The 21,093-nt window shown below is 40.8% G+C and overlaps 1 protein-coding gene across 1 annotated transcript; it reads left to right on the forward strand.

Moving 5' to 3' along the window:
* The first annotated feature begins 3,521 nt into the window (after nt 1-3,521).
* LOC139444771 (succinate--CoA ligase [GDP-forming] subunit beta, mitochondrial-like) lies at nt 3,522-20,241 on the forward strand. Its single transcript, XM_071225721.1, has 9 exons — nt 3,522-3,604; nt 4,956-5,100; nt 5,766-5,865; nt 8,311-8,554; nt 9,597-9,686; nt 11,307-11,403; nt 14,023-14,184; nt 16,167-16,430; nt 18,802-20,241. The coding sequence occupies exons 1-9, from the start codon at nt 3,557-3,559 to the stop codon at nt 18,909-18,911; spliced, it is 1,260 nt and encodes a 419-aa protein (XP_071081822.1). The 5' UTR covers nt 3,522-3,556; the 3' UTR covers nt 18,912-20,241.
* The last annotated feature ends 852 nt before the right edge of the window (nt 20,242-21,093 follow it).

Here is a 21,093-nt window from a genome sequence, read left to right on the forward strand (position 1 = left end):
TTATTTCAGTTAAAAAGAAAGATGCAGAATTTCGTAGCGCGAAACGGAGATGGTTATATGTAAAAGGCGAATCGTCAAACGAAATATGACTAGAATCGTAAGCAATACGTTAAACGCCTATGAAACAATTATTATATGTCGAATGTAGTTGTGTCAAAACATATGACATTACTGTTTTATAATACGTGGTATAAAGTGCAGACAACGTAGTTGAAGTGAAGTGTTTTTCTCAATTCACTCAACCACATGCTTGTGTTACAGTTACTGTGTATACAGATGTTTATGGTCCGAACATCCTCCATCGGTATTGTAGGTACATAATAAGTTGAAAAATTGAAAAGTGATTCAATACTGTGTCTCGGCATTAGCACGGTTGGACGTGGCCAGTCTCACTTGATCCGGGAAGTTTGCTTGTCTGTTTTTTTAACTCCCCACTCGGCAATATTCCAGCTATTATGACTGCGGTCTGTAGTGAGTGAGTGAGTATGGTTTTATGCTGCTTTTAGCAATATTCCAGCAATATCACGGCGGGAGACACCAGAAATGGGCTTCATACATTTGACACATGTCGGGAATCGAACCCGGGTCTTTGGCGTGACGAGCGAACGCTTTAACCACCAGGCTACCCGACCGCCCACTGCGGTCTGTAAATATTCGAGTCTGAACCAGACAATCCAGTGATTGACATTATGACCATCGACCTACGTAATTGGGATACGATGACATGCATCAACCAAGTCAGCGAGCCATACCACCCGCAACGCCGCTTAGGTTTCATTTATAAATGTACAGTAAACTACGTTTATAACGAACACGCTTATAACGAACTGACGGATATAACGAACTTATTTTTAGTCCCGACCATTTGTTGTATATATGCTGTATGTATGCTTATAACGAACTACGGTTATTCCGAACTAAAATTAGTGGTCCCCTCGAGTTCGTTATAACCGTAGTCTACTGTATCACACTAAAATCTCCAAACCCCAGATTGGCCTTGATAATATTTCAAGGTATATCAGCGCCATACCGTGCTTGTGGGTTTAATCAAAAGATAAATGTTCAAGATCTGCATCCCTTCGGATTTTCCTCCCGCATCAAGCTGACACGCCGTGGTGTAACTGAAATACTGTTCAAAGCGGCGTCAAACCCAACTGACTCACTCACTCTATGAGAAGTGTGTTCCGACTTACCCTGGCAGTCTGACCCGACGGGAACTCCACCCACCACGAACAACCAGGGTGTGTGTAGAACTACGTGCATGTGCTATAGGTATCTTAATCAACTATGACACAGCAGATTAATTAGCAGTGCCGCCCAACACTATTAATCATGATAGTATACTGCACAACCTCTTGAGGAGGGAGCCGTGTCACACCCATACGTAATCCACAAAAGAACTATCAATTTCAACAAATCGTATGATCAAACGTTTCATTAACCACGTATTGTGCTACAGAGTAACACCAGTACTAATTCCTATTATCACAAATTATTTACAAATTTTAATTAAATTCGTAATCGCTTATTCACTTAATTGCACTCGAGTAATTGAAATTAAGCAGGTATTGTTACCGATCAACACGAAGTTGATGATTGTTCTTAATTGCGTATTGTGGTTGCTAATCGATTTAATCCGGCGACTGTCATACCAATAGGTCTAGAATGACAATGAAATATACGACCACAGTTGGCTGGTGATTGAGTTATATATATATTGCTGCAGCATCTGTGGCGTTAATTCAATGCGTACCGTATTTCCTCTATTAGACGCCCGGGCTTCTATTTATTTCGGACAGGCCTTTGACCCGGCGTCAATTTAGAGGCCCGGCTTCTATTAATACTTGTAAGGGAGTCCTCATTATGTAATTAATATCCCAAAAAGGGATCATTAATTGTATCAATTGATCAACCCGGCGTCTATTAGAGGCCCAACTTCTATTTTTTGCACTAAACAATTGACCCGGCTTCTATTAGAAGCCAGCGTCTAATAGAGGAAATACGGTATTTTGAGTTGCTGTATCAACAAACGACAAACAGGTTGAGCATATACACCATGCTTTTAACTATCAGCAACAATTCGTATCCTGTTCAGTTTCAACGAATATGATTAGTTTTCCTTTTCTTTTCCAGATTCAATAAATCTATATATCATTTTCACACAAAAGCATGTTTCATTCTATTTTCCGTGGTCCAGTTTTACAATAAACACGCGGTTCGGCACCTGAATACAACTGACAAGAATATGTTCTTAAAACATATTGTCAGTACCTCGTTCCCGAGGTCGATATAATGTTTATAGTGTACACTTGAATTATATAAGCTAACTTTCTTATCTGTTATACATAATATGACTCATTTCAGTTTCAACGCAAAATTGTGTCACTATTTGTACAGTTCGAATCCCGGTTCGCCCCGATTCTGTTTCTAGGTTTGTCAGCACCATACCCGTGCTCGTGGGTTTCACCGAAGAGGTAAACGTCTGAGACATGCACCACTTCGGGCTTTCCTCCCACATGAAGCTGACACGTCGTGATGTAACTGGAATACTGTAGAAAGCGGCGTTAAACCCAACTCACTCACTCACTCACTCACTCACTATTTGTACAGGTAATATAGTTGGTGTGACGTTTGTAATTGTCCAAATACCGATTTCGATTCCTTATCCAAATGGTTGGTAAAACATGGTTGTTAAATAGAAAATTCTGTTCCCTTTCTCAAGAAATACATAATTAATGCATATATGTTAGTTGATGAGATGTTAGGTTTAAAAAGAGAAAATATCTCAACATTTCAGTTTTGGGAAGACATTAATTGCGATTAGGATATATTTCTATGTGATCTACATACATGTCCCAATTACATTTGAAATAATTATCCCCAAAACACGAGATTATATGTTGCATATTGACCACAGCGTTAAAAAATGCGGCAAGTCATCTTTGGATACATGGATGTATAGATCTAGTAATTCTTTGTCAGTCCTTAAAGGCATCCAATTGCGTGGATCGATGCTCACGATAACAGTCACTGGATTGTCTGGTCCAGACTCTATGATTTACAGACCGCCGTCATATAGCTGGAATATTGCTGAGTGCGGCGTTAAACAACAAAACCAAACAACAACAACCTTACTCATGTCATTATATTTTACCGATTTACCTTCAGGTCATTTACCTGAAAAGGAAACGGGAGCGTGAATTTGCGCATGCGGGCTCTTTGTAACAGTATATCATGTAGGTTCTATTAATATGCATTACTGTCGCATGGGTGATATTTGTTTATAACAGCACTTGCATATTTTACCTCGCAATAAATTATTATCTAGAACCAAATTTTTGACAACTGAAAAACGTTTATGGTGTGTTCGTTGTTATTTCAGTCAGTGTACGTATTTAGAAACAAGGAAATAGTATCCAAATGGTGCGAGTCAGTTTAAACAAACTGCTCAGCATGTCAACTGAACGGGACTCGCGTTGAGATTAAATGTCCCTTGGACTATATTTCCTCCACGGTTGTGATGCGGTCTCTCTCCCGTTAGCCGGACTGTGCAGTGATGTTGCGACGTGTGTTGAGGGCAGAACGTCTGCGAACGCTGAAACAGGTTTACTTTTGCATTTACAACCTATGTCTACGGAAAGCACTCACAAAAATCACTTACTTATGTCATGCTAAGAAATATTCAAAGTTGTTACATATTTATTTTATCCCATGTAAAGACACGAGTCGAAGAGCACCTGTTAAGGGGAAAGAACTCCAAATTTATGACATGTGCTCGCCACTAGAAAAAAAACAACAAAAACAGTTTTTGACCTCTCAAACATTTTTTGTCGTCCACTCTAAGCTCTAATTTACAACTAAGTTTAAAAAGATAGTTCGTGTTACCAGAAATGCGATTTGAAAATGGATGGTAATAAAGATTTGTGTATTCAGAAAACAGTTTACAATGCTAGCATTGGAAGATAAATTGTAAAAACACACTATTTAAAGATAACAATAATATTACTTACATGATTTAAATTTTCATTTGTTTTTGTTGAATAATGTGTTTACATATCAGATGTTGCAACAGAATTAATCCAAAAACTTTCAGCTATGCCACAGGAGTTTTACATAAAATATTAATTTTCAAGATATGTATTCAATCAGGCCAAATGTATATACTATTATGGAACATGGAGTAGGGCTTGAGGAATATGTTCTGTTTTACACATATTTTAAATTTTGTACTCATTTTGACCTTTGTGCTTTGGACGTACTCTTTAAGTTCTTACAAATGCATTTCGTTGCATTGTGATCATCATCTGAGACAACAATGAGCCAATGAAGCTGAAACCTCACACGCTGCTCTCCACCAATGGGAAGCCTTGTATGTGGTCAAGAGTTTCAAATATGATTTTAAACATGGCTGCCACAGCAGCCATATTGGGTAAATTATTCATTGCCATTACTTGTAAAAAAAAGTAGCAAAAGTTTGTGCTTGTTTACTTTTTTGTGGGACTCAAACGCATATATATGTTCCAGTTTATTTTTGCAATTTATGACGTTGTCAACATGCTCTAAGTTCTTTCAAAATGCATGTTTGGTTCTGCAATTGCCAGACTAAGGGCTTCTTTTAACATTACATTTTGTTCAAATCATTAAAATTCAGTATTTATGCAGAAAATATTTGAATGTCAATGCTGACAGCAGTTTTTGTAGATTGCCCTTTTTGACATTGTGAACTGTTGACTATATGCCCAGGTGAGCTACAGTGCCATGGCACTATTTAGAATTTTCCTCACCACAATTTAGTATCCTAAAGGTTAGGGGAATAATGAGTTTTGAGGCTGTGAATGAGGACTAAGTAACCAGGAAATGTCGGGGGTGGGGGGGGGGAGATAAAAGAAGAGCAGAACGTTCACCAGACTGTGGCAGCTATAGAAGCAGATGACATGTTTGCCTTGTCCCTTCAGCTGCCAGTTGTGAGTGTGCCGGCAAGATGGCTCAATCTCCAGGAGTTCCAGAGCAAGCGTCTCATGGCCGATCATGACATTGCTGTGCAGAAGTTTGAAGTGGCCAAGTCCGCGTCTGATGCAGGCTCCATCACAGACAGACTACGTAATTACACTCTGATACATGATACAAGCCCCTTGTTTGTTTGTTTGTTTGTTTGTTGTTTAACGCCACACTCAGCAATATTCCAGCTATATAACGGCGGTCTGTAAATGATCAAGTCTTGACCAGACAATCCAGTGACAAGCCCTGTGAAGATCCGGGGTAGAATAGGTCTTCAGCAACCTATTCTTGCTTTAACAGGTGACTATGCTTGTCGTTAGAAGCGACTGATTGGGTTTGGTGGTCAAGCTTGTTGACTTGTCATCATATCCCAATTGTGTGGATCGGTGATCATGATGTCAATCACTGGATTGTCTGGTTCAGACTCGATTATTTACAGACCGCCATCATATAGCTGGAATATTGCTGAGTGCGGCATTAAACAACAAACAAACCAACCAACCAAGAAATACCCGGGGGCACATTAAGTTGACACGCCGTGATATAACTGGAATACTGTTAAAAGCGGCGTTAAACCCAACTCACTCACTCACTCTGTTTCAAGAATGCATTGATAAACAGTGATATGGGCTATATCAAAATTAAATCAATTTCTAATGTTCCAATAGGTACTTTGAAATCCATTAAATTGAAACTTGATTCATCCTTTACTACAGTTTGAGAATTAAGTTAAGAAAACTTTGCATCTATTGATAACTGGTTTGCAGGTGTGCCTGAATATGTCATCAAAGCTCAGATCCTGGCTGGAGGTCGGGGCAAAGGTGTTTTCAAAAGTGGCTTCAAAGGAGGAGTGCACCTAACAAAAGAGTAAGCTTTTGTTTGTTACTTTATTTGTTTGTTTTTTGTTTAATGACGTACTCAGCAATATTCCAGCGATATAACGCAGTCAAGATTGGACCAGATCCAGATAATATGACATTCAGTCAGCTAAGTCAGCGAGCATGACCACCCAATCCATTTATTCATATCAAGCATCAGCTGTGAGGGACCAATATTCTTACCTGGAATCACAGATGTCGACTTCTTGTAAAGTTCCACTCTGGCAGAGTACATTGAGATTCTTAGTAACAATTCCACAATATGGAGGGGGGGAGGGGGCACGGGTGGCCCAGTTGTCTGAGGCGCCGCGATTCGCTGTGCAGAGTTGCAGAGTTGCGTCCCTTGGGCACGCCAGAAACCTATGATTGTGGGTTTGAATTCCCGTTCGTCCCGATTATATTTCTAGGTTTGTCAGCACCATACCCGTGCTCGTGGGTTTCACCGAAGTGGTAAACATCTGAAACCTGCACCACTTCGGGCTTTCCTCCCATATTAAGCTGACATGCCGTGATATAACTGGAATACTGTTAAAAGCAGCGTTAAACCCAACTCACAATATGGCTACCTGGAATAAATGCAGTATCAGTAGTATTATTAATTTTGAGTCGGCCTAGGGAACCTGTGCTTATCTAGTCAATACAGGGAGGTATGTGTGTCCAGTAGAATGTGTCCTTACCTATTAAATTAGTTTTTGTTTGTTTTGTTTGTTGTTTAACGCCGCACTCCGCAATATTCCAGCTATACGACGGCAGTCTGTAAATAATCGAGTCTGGACCAGACAATCCAGTGATTGACATCATGAGCATCGATCCCCACAATTGGGATCGATGACTTGCATCAACCAAGTCAGCAAGCCTGACCACCCGATCCCGTTAGTCCCCTTTTACGAAAAGCATAGTCGCCTTTTATGGCAAGCATAGGTTGCTGAAGACCTATTCTACCCCGGAATATTCACGGGTCCTATTAAATTAGTATTAATCTAGTCAATGTAGAGTTATGTTAGCAACCAGTCTGTTTGACACCGCCATACTGCTAAATGACTACCCAGTTCAATGGAATTTGATTCTTCCGATGCATGTGGAATACCTACTGTCAAAAAATACTTTTTTTTCTATGTTTGTTTACCAGCAAGAGCTTTTTACACCCTGTGAAGGGAAAGTCATGTTGTGGATGGAAATGTGTACACACAAATCAGTGACATCGTGATTAGTGGCACTTATCAATGAATGAGGGTGTCAGCGTTGCACATGTGGTTGTAAAATATACATATTCAATGTATATACCGTATTCGACGTAATAAGCGCCCTGCTCTAATAAGCGCCCACGGCGATATTTGTTAATATATTGGCTAGTGAACAATCCCAATTAGCACTCCTTCCGATTGATCAATGTACACAAGACTTAATTATTCGCGTATAATACGCACTTGTGTGTTATATGCATTCTTTATTATGGGCAATTAAATTCTGGAAATATGTATCTGTCACATATAAACATTTCAGGCTGTCAGCATAAACCACAAAATTTATCTTTCAACTCTCTTTTTTCCACAAAATAATATTCTAATAAGAGCCCCCTATTTCTAATTTTGAGAGCGCCCAGGGCGCTCATTACGTCAAATACGGTAATGTTGTGGAATATTATTATGTGAAGCTGATGTTACATTTGTAAGTGAGTAGAGGATGCTGGTGGGGTACTCTCCTGGCTCGTTCCCCCACGTGTCTCTGTGATGTGTCCCCTACTGCAATATTGCTGGAATATTTTGCCAAAAGTGGAAAAGAGGCCATATTCACTCACTCCTGAAATTAGGCGCAGTGGGGTAGCCTGGTGGTTAAAGCATTCGCTCGTCACTCCGAAGACCTGGGTTCGATACCCACATGGGTACAATGTGTGAAGCCCATTTCTGGAGTCCCCTATCGTGATAATGCTCGAAGATTGCTAAAAGCGGCGTAAAACCATACTCACTCACTCAATCCTGAAATAAGAATGGTTTTATATTTTGCTTTTGACAATATTCATGTCATGTCAACCTCTTTTATCATCTCATCATCAACTTTTCATCAAATTGAAACCACTGACATAAATGACTTTCAGTTTATTTATTAACAATATATATTTGGACCCGTGAAGATTCCGTGGTAGAATAGGTCTTCAGCAACCCATGCTTGCCGTAAAAGGCGACTATGCTTGTCGTAAAAGGTGACTAACGGGATCGGGTGGTCAGGCTCGCTGACTTGGTTGATGCATGTCATTGATCCCAATTGCGTGGATCGATGCTCATGATATCAGTCACTGGAATACGTGGTCCAGACTCGATTATTTACAGACCGCCGTCATATAGCTGGAATATTGCTGAGTGCGGCGTTAAACAACAAACCAACCAACCAACCATATATATTTACATGTGTCAATGACCTGGTCCCCTGGTTTCAGTGCTGGGCAAGTGTCGGGTCTCGTCAAGAGTATGATTGGTCAAAGTCTCGTCACAAAGCAGACGCCAACAGGTGGGGTGAAGGTCAACACCGTGATGGTAGCCGAGGCACTGGACATCGAGCGGGAGACCTACTTCGCCATCTTGATGGACCGGAAGTACGACGGCCCGGTGATGGTGGGGAGTCCGCAGGGAGGGATGGACATAGAGGAGGTTGCTGAGAAAGACCCGGGAGCCATCTTCACAGTGAGTATTTTCCAGTACTGCAACATCCTTCATTGGGGCGGTCGGGTAGCCTAGTGGTTAAAGCGTTCACTCGTCACGCCGAAGACCCGGGTTCGATTCCCGACATGGGTACAATGTGTGAAGCTCATTTCTGGTGTCCCCTGCAGTGATATTGCTGGAATATTGCTAAAAGCGGCTTAAAACCATACTCACTCGCTCTTATATCGTGAAATGCATCAAATCCCGTGAGTACCTTGATTAAAAACACGAAAAGATTTGGAAAATATCTGCTGACAACGAGTTGGCAGTGCACATGGTTTGCAAATCCTGCAATCTACCGAAATTTGCATGACAGTTTACGAACCGGATTTTGATTTTGGTGCACGATTTTGATTGGACTATGCATAGACTCGTTAGTCCAGCCAAAAAGTATCTCGATAATACCAGCCTAGTTCGGCAAGGGTGGAAACTGGACTTTTTTAGTCAGTTAACTCACTTGCCTCGGGAAGATGGTTTGTAGTAGGAAGGGAAGTAACTCTTGCATTCAAGGAAACACCTCACCCAGCATGCTGCTATCTATACCATTCTGTAAGTGACTGTAGTTTATCAGTGAACTATTTCAAACCAAATGTCTCACAATAGAAGAGCCTTGCTGGACTTATGGTGTTTCATTTGAGGATTAATTAATTTATGTTACAGTAAACTACGGTTATAACGAACACGCTTATAACGAACTGACGGATATAACGAACTTACGAACGAACTATTTGCTGTGGGTATGCTGTATATATGCTTATAACGAACTATGGTTAAAACGAACTAACATTAGTAGTCCCTTTGAGTTCGTTATAACCGTAGTTTACTGTAATTGATTTAGTCAATTTACTTGTTTTTCGCATGTCTTTGTATCCCAATTGTATGGATCGATGCTCATGATGTTAATCACTGGATTGTCTGATTGTTTACAGACCGCCGTCATTTAGCTGGAATATTGCTTAGTTTGGCGTTAAACAAAAAAACACCAAAAAACAAAAACAAACCACTTGTTTTTTATCGTTTACAGGACCCAATTGACATCACAACTGGATTGGCAGATGGTCAGTCGATGAAGATGGCGCTTAATCTTGGCTTCACCGGCACGAAGCAGACGGAGGTAGGTGGCCACACTAGTTTGTTGATGTGTAAATACATGTTGCAGTACAGAGGGTCAACATTCTGGGGATTCGGGGTAAGATTATACGTCCCCACCAGTCTGTGTTTGTTGTAAGAGGCGTCTAAATTGATTGGTGGTCAGGCTCGACGCCATGGTTGATGCATGTTATTGTTTCCTAATTGTGTGAATCGATACGTTGATGGGTCTCCTTGATGTCAGGGACTCCTTGATGTCAGGACAAGTGAAGATCCGGGGTAGAATAGGTCTTCAGCTACTATGCTTGTCGTAAAAGACGACTAACGGGATCGGGTGGTCAGGCACGCTGATTTTGTTGATGCATGTCATCGATCCCAATTGCGTGGATCGATGCTCATGATGTTAATCACTGGATTGTCTGGTCCAGACTCAATCATTTACAGACCGCCGTCATATAGCTGGAATACTGGTGAGTGTGGCGTAAAACAAAAAACCAACCAACCAAAAAACCAACCTTGATTGTCTGGTCCAGACTCTCTATACTGACTGTCCAGACTGTCATGGGGGCGGTCGGGTAGCCTGGTGGTTAAAGCGTTCGTTCGTCACGCCGAAGACCCGGGTTCGATTCCCGACATGGGTAGTACAATGTATGAAGCCCATCTCTGGTGTCCCCTGCCATGATATTGCTTGAATATTGCTAAAAGCGGCGTAATACCATACTCACTCAATCACTCACCGAGACTGTCATGTAGCTAAAATATTGCTGAGTGTGGCGTTAAACAAGAAAAACACACACATGAGGTCATTGTGAGAAACTGGCTTTACAAAGTAGCTATTACTTTCAACCTATCATGTGTTCCCTATTTTGACTTCGATGGTTAACAAATTCTAACATTTTAAACAACTTTAATTAATTATGAAAAAACAGTTATTATATTGCTTTCCATTGATTTGTTAATTAACACTGTGTATTTACAAGTTCTATTGGGGGCCACAGGTGGCCCAGTCGTCTAAGGTGCCGCGATTCGCTGTTCAGAGTTGCGTCCCTTGGGCATGCCAGAAACCTATGATTGTGGGTTCGAATCCCGGTTCGCCCCGATTATGTTTCTAGGTTTGTCAGCACCATACCCGTGCTCGTAGGTGTCACCGAAGTGGTAAATGTGTGAGACCTGCATCACTTCGGGCTTTCCTCCCACATTAAGCTGACACGGCGCGATATAACTGGAATACTGTTAAAAACAGCTTTAAACCCAACTCACTCACTCACTATAAGTTATTTTGTCATGAAGTAATCACATACAGCGTAGGCGGTCGGGTAGCCTAGTGGTTAAAGCGTTCGCTCGTCACGCCGAAGACCCGGGTTCGGTTCCAGACATGGGTACAATGTGTGAAGCCCATTTCTGGTGTCCTCCGCCGTGATATTGATGGAATATTGCTAAAAGCGGCGTAAAACCATACTCACTCACTCACTCACATACAGTGTGAATATTGCTAAGTGTTGTATTATACATGGCAAGACATGAATCCAACAATGTCCACTAAGATTTATTTGGTGAATCAAAAGATCTTAGCCTTGTTTATTTTGTTATATGTAACACTAGAATATTGGAAATGTTTGATTTTAGCAATGGTTCTTCATTACAGGCTGCCAAGCAGATAGAGCGACTCTATGACCTGTTTGTGAAGGTGGATGCCACGCAAGTGGAAATCAATCCGTTCGGGGAAACACCTGATGGCCGAGGTACGATGGTGTAGCTGGTGTGACAGATGGTGTAGCGGTTAAATCAGATTGGTTGGTTTGTTGTTTAACGCCGCACTCAGCAATATTCCAGCTATATGACGGCGGTCTGTAAATAATCGAGTCTGGAAGAGACATTCCAGTGATTGACATCATGAGCATCGATCCACGCAATTGGGATCGATGACTTGCATCAACCAAATCAGCGAGCCTAACCACCCAATCCCGTTAGTCGCCTTTTACGACAAGCATAGTCACCTTTTACGGCAAGCATGGGTTGCTGAAGACCTATTCTACCCCGGAATCTTCACGGGTCAGTTGAATCAGAAAAAGGTGCAGTTTATCTCGTATGGTTTGGTCAGTTGTTTGACCCTGGCATACTGAAAGGCGTCATGAGAGGGTCTATAAAACAAGGACTGTCGGCTCAGAGTCAGTACATTGTGTTCGAGTACTTCCTTGTTTGGTGTTTAACGCTGCACACAGCAGTGTACCAACTATATGATGGTCTGAAAATATTCGAGTCTGGACCAGACAATCCAGTGATTGACATCATGAGCATCGATCCATGCAACTGGGATACGATGACATGCGTCAACCAAGGCAGCACGGTCATATAGCTGGAATAATGCTGAGTGCGGCATTAAACAACAAACAAAACAAACATGAGACAAATTTTCACATGAGTGTTTACACAAAAGGAACAACTTTCACGGGCTAAGGAAAGGATAAGATATATGGATGAACAACTTGTTTGTTACAATTAGGAGCGATGTTTCAGTATAAGTTCTAACACGATTATCAAGAAAGTGTTAGAACTTACACCGAAACGTTGCTCCTAACAAGTCTATGCATAGTCCAATCAAAATCGCGCACCGAAATCAAAATTCGGTTCGTAAAGTGTCAAGCAGATTTCGGTCGACTGCAGGATTTGCAAAGCATGTGCACCACTAACTCGTTGTCAACAGATATTTTCTTTTTTTCATGTTTTTATCAAGGTGCTCACATGATTTGATGCACTTCACGATGTTAGACTCGTTTGATCACAATATAGATCTTGATTATCGATCAGATCGTCTTGACTGGGCGCCACCGTTTTGTTTGAAGCAAATGCAAGTGATACAAGAGGTTGAATCTGATTGGTCAATAGGAGAGGCATAGAAAGGACATATCTCGTAATAGCCACTGGTGGCGCTACGATCGAGCCCAGGAATTCCAGCCTAGTTTGGCCAGGGTGGAAACTGGACTTTTAAAGTCAGTTAACGCTCTTGCCTCGGGAAGATGAACCTTCACTCTGATATGTGAGCAAGCAGTGCGTCAGCACCCCTCATCTGTCAACCATATAGCGATCAGCATGTCCTTCCATGTGTCCGCCAATCTAATTAAAATCAGATCTTAGTTCTCGCTGCCGCTAAACAAAGATCTGAGGACATCCCATTACGGGTCACGTCAGACCGATCTTTCGTGAACTCTGACCGACAAATGGAATTACTGACAAGAAGTCGTCATTAGCCAATCAGAAGGCAGCTTTCTCATGCTTTAAGGCACTAATTTCAAATTGGCGACTACGCTTCAAAACATATTTTGACAGATTCTCGCTTAAAAATGTGAAACCTGAACAAAAGAACATTCTCAAATAGCTAATATATGGCCTAGAATGTATAGATTCAGTCGTTAAGCCCATAACTATCGTTCAGAATACCCTGTTTTAAAGTTTTCGAGGCTGCATGATGAGAACTCACATTCCGACTGTCACTTTCATGATCTGGTAAATGATGCTCTGATTGGTCGGATGAAAGGTCGTTCTGACGTGACCCCTAATGGGATGTCCTGAGATCTTTGTTTAGCAGTAGCGAGAACTCAGATCCACTTGCACAAAGTAATCTTAGCGCTAAGACTATCTTAAGCCTATGTTAAAGAATGGGAGTTATGATCATCTTAGCGCTAAGATCGCTTTGTGCAAGTGGTCCCTGATTTTAATGAGATTGTGTGTCCGCCTTTTTTCCGTTTCCAGAGCAGAACTCCTAAACCTTTCAATACTTCATGTTGAAACTTGCTATACAGATCAATGGGGAACTGGTACCTGAGATGACTTGGGATTTTAGCGTTTAATATTTATTTATTTTTCATGATGACAAGTTGGCTGAAAATGAGTGCTTGTTTCCAGAGCAGAACTTCCAAACTGTTGAACATTTCTTGATGAGACTTGTTATTCAGATCAGTCTAGTGGTGAACTGGTCCCTTTTCATGATTTGGGATTAGAAACAAATTGAGTGAGTGAGTGAGTATAGTTTTACGCCGCTTTTAGCAATATTCCAGAAATATCACAGCGGGGGACACCAGAAATGGGTTCACACATTGTACCCATGTTGGGAATCGAACCCGGGTCTTCGGTGTGACGAGCGAACGCTTTAACCACTAGGCTACCCGATCGCCCTGAAACAAATTAAACAACTTTTTTCTGAACTGAATGTATCCAATGGCAATGAATCCAAAGCCGGGTATTAGTAGCCGAACTCCATTTCCAATTAGCACCAGACCAGGGGGTATGTCCTCTCCTGATGACTCTTGTTCTCTTCATGACTGATTCCAGCATTAAAACAATATTCATGTTTTCAATTACAGTTGTGTGTTTTGATGCCAAGATCAACTTCGATGACAATGCAGCATTCCGGCAGAAGGATGTGTTTGCGCTGGACGACATGTCAGAGAACGACCCCCGAGAGGTTGAGGCTGCCAAGGCCAACCTCAACTACATCGGCATGGATGGCAACATCGCCTGTCTGGGTACGCACAATAATCCATGTTACACATGCTAATTTGGGGTAGGTAATTGTCTAGTAGTTATCCGTGAGATAACTGTCTAGTAGTTATCCGTGAGATAACTGTCTAGTAGTTATCAGTGAGATAACTGTCTAGTAGTTATCAGTGAGATAACTGTCTAGTAGTTATCAGTGAGATAACTGTCTAGTAGTTATCAGTGAGATAACTGTCTAGTAGTTATCCGTGAGATAACTGAACAATTGTGGAAATAATCATCTCCATGGGACCTGTTTGTTTGTTGTTTAAGGCTGCACTCAGCAATATTCTAGATATATGACAGGAGTCTGTAAATAATCGAGTCTGGACCAGACAGTCCAGTGATTGACATCATGAGCATTAATCCACGCGATTGGGGTCGATGTTATGTATCAATCAAGTCAGGGAGCCGGACCACCCGACGTTTGTCGCCTCCTACAACAAGCATAGTCAGCTTTTACGGCAAGCATGGGTTGCTGAAGACCTACCTATTCTACCCTGGATCTTCACGGGTGCCATGGGACCTGTAAAATATCTAGTACGGATAATACATCTGAAAGTTGCTAATCACATGAGAATTCTAGTCGTAGATAATATTAAACTGCCCCATGTAAAGTAGGATGCTTAATGGTTTTTGTCTAAATTTGACTGCTGCAACCACCAACACACTTTGTTTTTTTATATATAGATGTGTGCGTGCGTGCGTGCGTGCGTGCGTGCGTGCGTGCGTGCGTTTAATGAAGATATATGTAGGCATAGGACTTTCTCTTTCAAAGTTGTAATACATTGTGTGTGTGTTTTTTTACCCCAAACAAGTGCTTAACAAGTCAGTAATGTAGCAAGAGGCACAATTTGTTGGGTTTTTTTAGGAAAAGATGAGGATGGGGCTACCTCTGTTTTTGCATGTAATGAACACAACTAAAATTAGAATTTGTTAAATGATTTCAGTCATGCAAAACATTTCAAATAGGTCACCATTGTTGTGGAAGTCATTCTTTAATCCCTGTCAGGCGTAGGGATGGATATTGGAGGTTTCAAGTGGGTGAGTGAGTATGGTTTTACGCCGCTTTTAGCAATATTCCAGCAATATCACACATTGTACCCATGTCAGGAATCGAAACCGGGTCCTCGGCGTGACGAGCGAACGCTTTAACCACGGGGCTACCCGACCGCCCGTTTCAAGTGTATCACATTATTTTGCAGTGCACAAGGCCGTAGGGCACTCGTATCACGATATATTGTATTATTATTCCCCGCCCAACAAAGTTGGCGGGGGATATAGAAACGGGCTCCGTCCATCCGTCTGTCTGTCCGTCACGTTTCGTTTCCGGAGCATAACTCAGAAACCATTCAATATTTTTTCATCAAACTTTGCAGGTTTGTCAGGTACATGCTGAACTGGTGCCTTTTGCTATTTAGAAATTTTAGAAATTTTTATTTTTTTACGTTTCCATGGCAGCAAGATGGACTTAGGTTCCAAACTCTTCTTTTTTTTACAATTTCCATGACAAGTTCCACCTCGGTTAAAAAAGGTTAGTGTTTGTTAAGATTTAATTATGTCATAAATTCTGCAACAGGGGCGGGGGATATAGCCTAGTTAGTGGCAAACTCTTGTTCTAAATTTGTAATTCTGATACATTTAGGAATGAACTGAAGTTCAAAAAATGGAACAAAACAAGATGCTGGTACAACATACTGTTCACTCATTCGATAAATAACCAGCCATCTTGGGGCTCCGGATGCTATCTCCTGGGCAGCGAAACCATTTGTATAACATGAAACACATGATAAAAAAACCCAGCTTGAAATCACCTGATATATCGTGCATGAAAAAATGATATTGTGATACGTATCGTGGAAAGAATTAACCTCAATTTTCCAAAATACCGGTAATACCTCACACCCTTAGTCAGACATGGCATTCCATTTTTGTGATCAAAATGGTCCCTGATATGTAATTATTATTTCAGTTAATGGCGCCGGTCTGGCAATGGCAACGATGGACATCATCAAGCTCCACGGCGGCAACCCAGCCAACTTCCTGGACGTGGGCGGCGGGGTCACGGAGGAACAGGTGAAGTCGGCCTTCCAGCTCCTCACAGCAGACACGCAGGTCAAGGCCATTCTCGTCAACATCTTCGGGGGCATCGTCAACTGTGCCACCATCGCTAACGGCATCGCCAACGCCTGCCGCACCATCAACCTCTCTCTACCTCTCATTGTCAGACTGGAAGGTAAGTTGATGATTGTGAGATGATGATGGCGATGATGATGATCATTGATGATGATGATGATGATGATGATGATGATGATGATGATGATGATATTTCCATATTTCGCACATGGTCACTGATTGTGTGTAGTTTGAGTAGCTATGCATACACAGCTATTCCCTCTGCTGATGTTGTTTGTTGTTTGAATCAATGTTGCGAGATTAGAGTTATCTTCTTTTATCTTGTTTGAGTGACTGTTGTCACTGTAACACTGTGTATAACAAGTTTGATTTGATTGGATGTAATTTGTAGTTTAACCAATCACAAGCTGTGGTACTTAACAAACTTTCACTACCAATGTCAAACATTGTGTGTAATAAACACTCCAAACTGGATGGTTTGTGGCGAATGTGGAAGATATCCAATGTACATTAGTGCATATATTCGTTGTTAAAAATACTGGTTTAAAATTCTAGAAATGCACGAAGACTGCCTGCCTAGAAAAGCATACAAAATGCTTCTTAATCTGGACAATCATGGGTACACAACACGGGCATCAAATATTCGTTACATGCTATCTTATCACGGTTTCGGTTATGTGTGGTTGTATCAAGGTGTCGGTAATAAACATGATTTTTTAAGATTATTTCATAGAAAGTCACTAGATATGTTTCAGCAGGATTGGAGATCGACACTAGAAAACAGTTCAAGATATGTCATGTATAGATCTTTTAAATCGTTGATTGAACCTAAATTGTATTTAAATGTTATAACATGCAAATCTCTGCACATAACATATTCAAGATTCCGTCTCGGACTGTCTGAAATAATGGTTAACATTGGACGACATCGTTCTATACAGCCAATGAGATTGTGTCTTCTCTGTCAAACTTGTATAGAGGTTGAACTTCATATACTGCTTGTTTGTACTGTTTATACTGATTTAAGGGAAGCATATATTCCACAGAAATACCTGCGTTTATCAAATTTGTATTCATGTAAATCTCTGTTGAATTCTGGGGCGGTCGGGTAGCCTAGTGGTTAAAGTGTTCGCTCGTCACGCCAAAGACCCGGGTTCAATTCCCAACATGGGTACAATGTGTGAAGCCCATTTCTGGTGTCCCCTGCCGTGATATTGCTGGAATATTGCTAAAAGCAGCGTAAAACCATACTCACTCACTCACTCACTCTGTTGAATTCTAATGATAGAAAAACAATTCTTAGGTTAGCACTTTTTGTTCATCATGCACTTTCTCAGCGCAAGAATATTATAATATCATGAAGTCACTTCGTAAAATAATTGTGTACACCCACTTTGTAACACTGTCTCCACGTATGTATTGTATTCGGCACATCCCTACAGCTGTGTTGTACTCACGGATATTATCTCTTTGTACTCTTGTACAACAAAGGTACAACAAAGTACAACAAAACCTCTTGAATCTTGAAACATTGTGGGGACAAAAAATAAACTGTTGCATTCTTAAACTAGTGAAATTTGAAACTGACTTTTATAGGTAACAAGCCCACCTGGCTGGCAATATTTTGAGACTACAAAAAACTACAGTTATAACAAACTCAAAGGACCACTAATTATAGTTCGTTATAACCATAGTATGTTATAAGCATATATACAACATCTATGCAGCAAATGTCCGGGACCAAAAATTAAGTTCGTAATATCCGTCATTTCATTATAAGCGTGGGGGCACGGGTGGCCCAGTCGTTTATCGCGCCCCGATTCTCTGTGCAGAGTTGCGTCCCTTTGGCACGCCAGAAACCTATAATCGTGGGTTCGAATCCCGGTTCGCCCAGATTATGTTTCTAGGTTTGTCAGCACCATACCCGTGCTCGTGGGTTTCACCGAAGTGGTAAACGTCTGAAACCTGCATCACTTCGGGCTTTCCTCCCCAATACTGCTATATAACTGGAATACTGTTAAAAGCGGTGTTATACCCAACTCACTCACTCACTCACTCACTCATTATAAGCATGTTCAATATAAACATATTTTACTGTATTTCGCACTCTGTTCATAAGGGTCTTGGTCAAAGAGTGAAGTCCATTTTCATTTTTCATACATAGATTATGTCACCAGATGCAGCGAAAGTAAGACAACAAGGAATTTGCACACATGACTTAAAACGCTCTATGATGTCTTTTATCTTTCTCCCTTCAAACCGGGTGGTCGGATAGCCTAGTGGTTAAAGCATTCTCTCGTCACACCGAAGACCCGGGTTTGATTCCCTACATGGGTACAATGTGTGAAGCCCATTTCTTGTGTCCCCCGCCGTGATATTGCTGGAATGTTGCTAAAAGCGGCGTAAAATCAAACTCCCTCACTCACTCACCCTTCAAATAGTTGTTCTCACTGAATCTTCTTTTTCTCCAGGCACCAATGTTGATGAGGCCAAGAAGATTCTCCGCGAGAGTAATCTCCCCATAACAGCTGCCAACGACCTTGATGATGCAGCCCAGAAAGCTGTAGCCAGCATCAGATGATCACATGACAACTAGTCTAAAATTTGTGATCATGTGAATTATCTGGAAAATCTATACAAATGATGTGATCTGAAGGACTCGGTTCCACAATCAGACCAATACAGAACTGACTAAATTTGACCTTGGAAACAGCTTGCCAGCCAGATTGTGTGTCAAGGTCAAGGACAGACCCAGAATGAAAGAGTTAATTAATGCCCAGGGGTTGTAGGCCGGAGGGAGGATGTACGAAATATGTGCTGTCATTCACAATACTGCTAAACAATTATGATGGCAGTTTCAGAGCTGAAACAATACACCAGTCCTGTCAAATACTTTTTTTACATTTTGTTCACAATACTGATATTTTAATGTTACTCTGTTCCAGAAAAGAAATTTATGAATATATTCTAATTTTGATAAATCTAACCTGATCTAACCTTTAGTAAAATCATTTTTTGATGTCTTATATGTTTAAGACAACGCCGTAATGATGTATATAATCCTCAAAATGAACCAAAATATCAATTACTGTCTGTTTGTGGACCATCTGTAGATTATTAATGTGTGTACTGTATTGTCAGTATTTCAAACGTTGTGCATATCTATTACAGATAGCAGACATAAAAGTCTAGTTATTTATATTCTGGGTCTGTCATTGGTCAGCTTTTTTTGATTGACACGTCAGTATTTCAAACGTTGTGCATATCTATTACAGATAGCAAACTGAAAAGTCTAGGTATTTATATTCTGGGTCTGTCATTGGTCAGCTTCTTTTGATTGACGTGTGATTCTGTCATTAATAGATTGATTGACTGGTGATGGATTGTGATGATTGATGTGTGATTGGAAGATGTGTCTGCATGTGTATGGGGTGTACATGTTAGTACATTAAGGATGTAGTAGAGTGATGACAATAGTACTTCATCATCGTCACCATGGATACTGTTGGTATGGCATTATATTGCCAGTATTTATTTCATTATATTCGGAGGAATAGTTAAAAAGGATAGTGCAGCACAGGACATTTTTCTTTTTCAAATGATGTAGAGATCTGGCATGCTTACACTAATTTGATGTTGTTTATAACTTTGTTTAGTGTTTAGGCAATTTTCGTTCTTCTTTTTTTACTACATGTATTTAGAAAAGGATAAATTCTTGTTTTTTGGTGTTAGAGGATGAATATATTTTGTTCTGTAATGTTTGGTTATGCATATATAGAAGATGCATGAATGATTTTTATATCTGAAGAATTCCAAAGTGACCCATCTATTTCAGTGCCTATCAACATGAAGAAAGATGAAACAGCAGAAATCACTTGTAGAGGAAATAAACACATCCATTAATCATTTAACTGGCATATTATATTTTTTATTTTGTTAAAATACTGTCCATTGCTCAGAAGTGATTGAAATATGATCATTAGAGTCATGAAGTATAAAGTTTGAGTAAAACCATTATTCAAATACTAAAAGCATGTTCTATGAGTTTGATTACAATGGAATGTGTGAGTCAGAGTTTACTCATCTCTGAACAAGCAGCACTTGTGTTCACAGTATTTCAAACTGTAATAGTGTAGTAACTGCTCAATAAAAGTATACAAAGCTATCACTGTTTCTGTTTCATTAGGGCGGTCGGGTAGCCTAGTGGTTAAAGCGTTCGCTCATCACGCCGAAAACCCCGGTTTGATTCCCGACATGGGTACAATGTGTGAAGCCCATTTCTGGTGTCCCCCGCCGTGATATTGCTGGAATATTGCTAAAAGTGGCGTAAAACCATACTCACTCACTCACTCATCTGTTTCATTAATCCTGGCTCCTCTGGGAAACATCCTGTGCCAGGATCCGCCGTAAGATGGTTTGAATCTCATAATGGTCCCCAGTAAAATCTTTGGTCAACCCACTCCATGTAGAGAATAGGTCTTCAGGAACACATGATTGCCATAAAATGTGACTACGCTTGTCGTAAGAGGCGACTAACGGGATCAGGTGGTCAGGCTCGCTGACTTGGTTGATGCATGCGATCGTATCCCGATTTCGTGTATCAGTGCTCATGATATCAATCACTGGATTATCTGGTTCAGACTTGATTACAGACTGCTGTCATATAGCTGGAATTGCTGGGTATGGCTTCAAACAAACAAACAAACAAACAAACAAAGTTTGGTCATACCTATGGCATACTGATCCAGTGAGTGAGTGAGTGA

This window comes from Haliotis cracherodii, unplaced genomic scaffold (assembly GCF_022045235.1).
Source record: "Haliotis cracherodii isolate W230 unplaced genomic scaffold, xgHalCrac1.p SCAF_6, whole genome shotgun sequence".
NCBI lineage: Eukaryota > Metazoa > Mollusca > Gastropoda > Lepetellida > Haliotidae > Haliotis > Haliotis cracherodii.

Excerpts from the sequence above, each read along its gene's own strand:
- LOC139444771 (XM_071225721.1), top strand. The coding sequence starts at position 3,557 with ATGTTGCGACGTGTGTTGAGGGCAGAACGTCTGCGAACGCTGAAACAG. Across the intron at positions 9,687-11,306 it reads CCGGCACGAAGCAGACGGAG|GCTGCCAAGCAGATAGAGCG; the intron begins GTAGGTGGCCAC and ends TCTTCATTACAG. Across the intron at positions 16,431-18,801 it reads TCTCATTGTCAGACTGGAAG|GCACCAATGTTGATGAGGCC; the intron begins GTAAGTTGATGA and ends CTTTTTCTCCAG.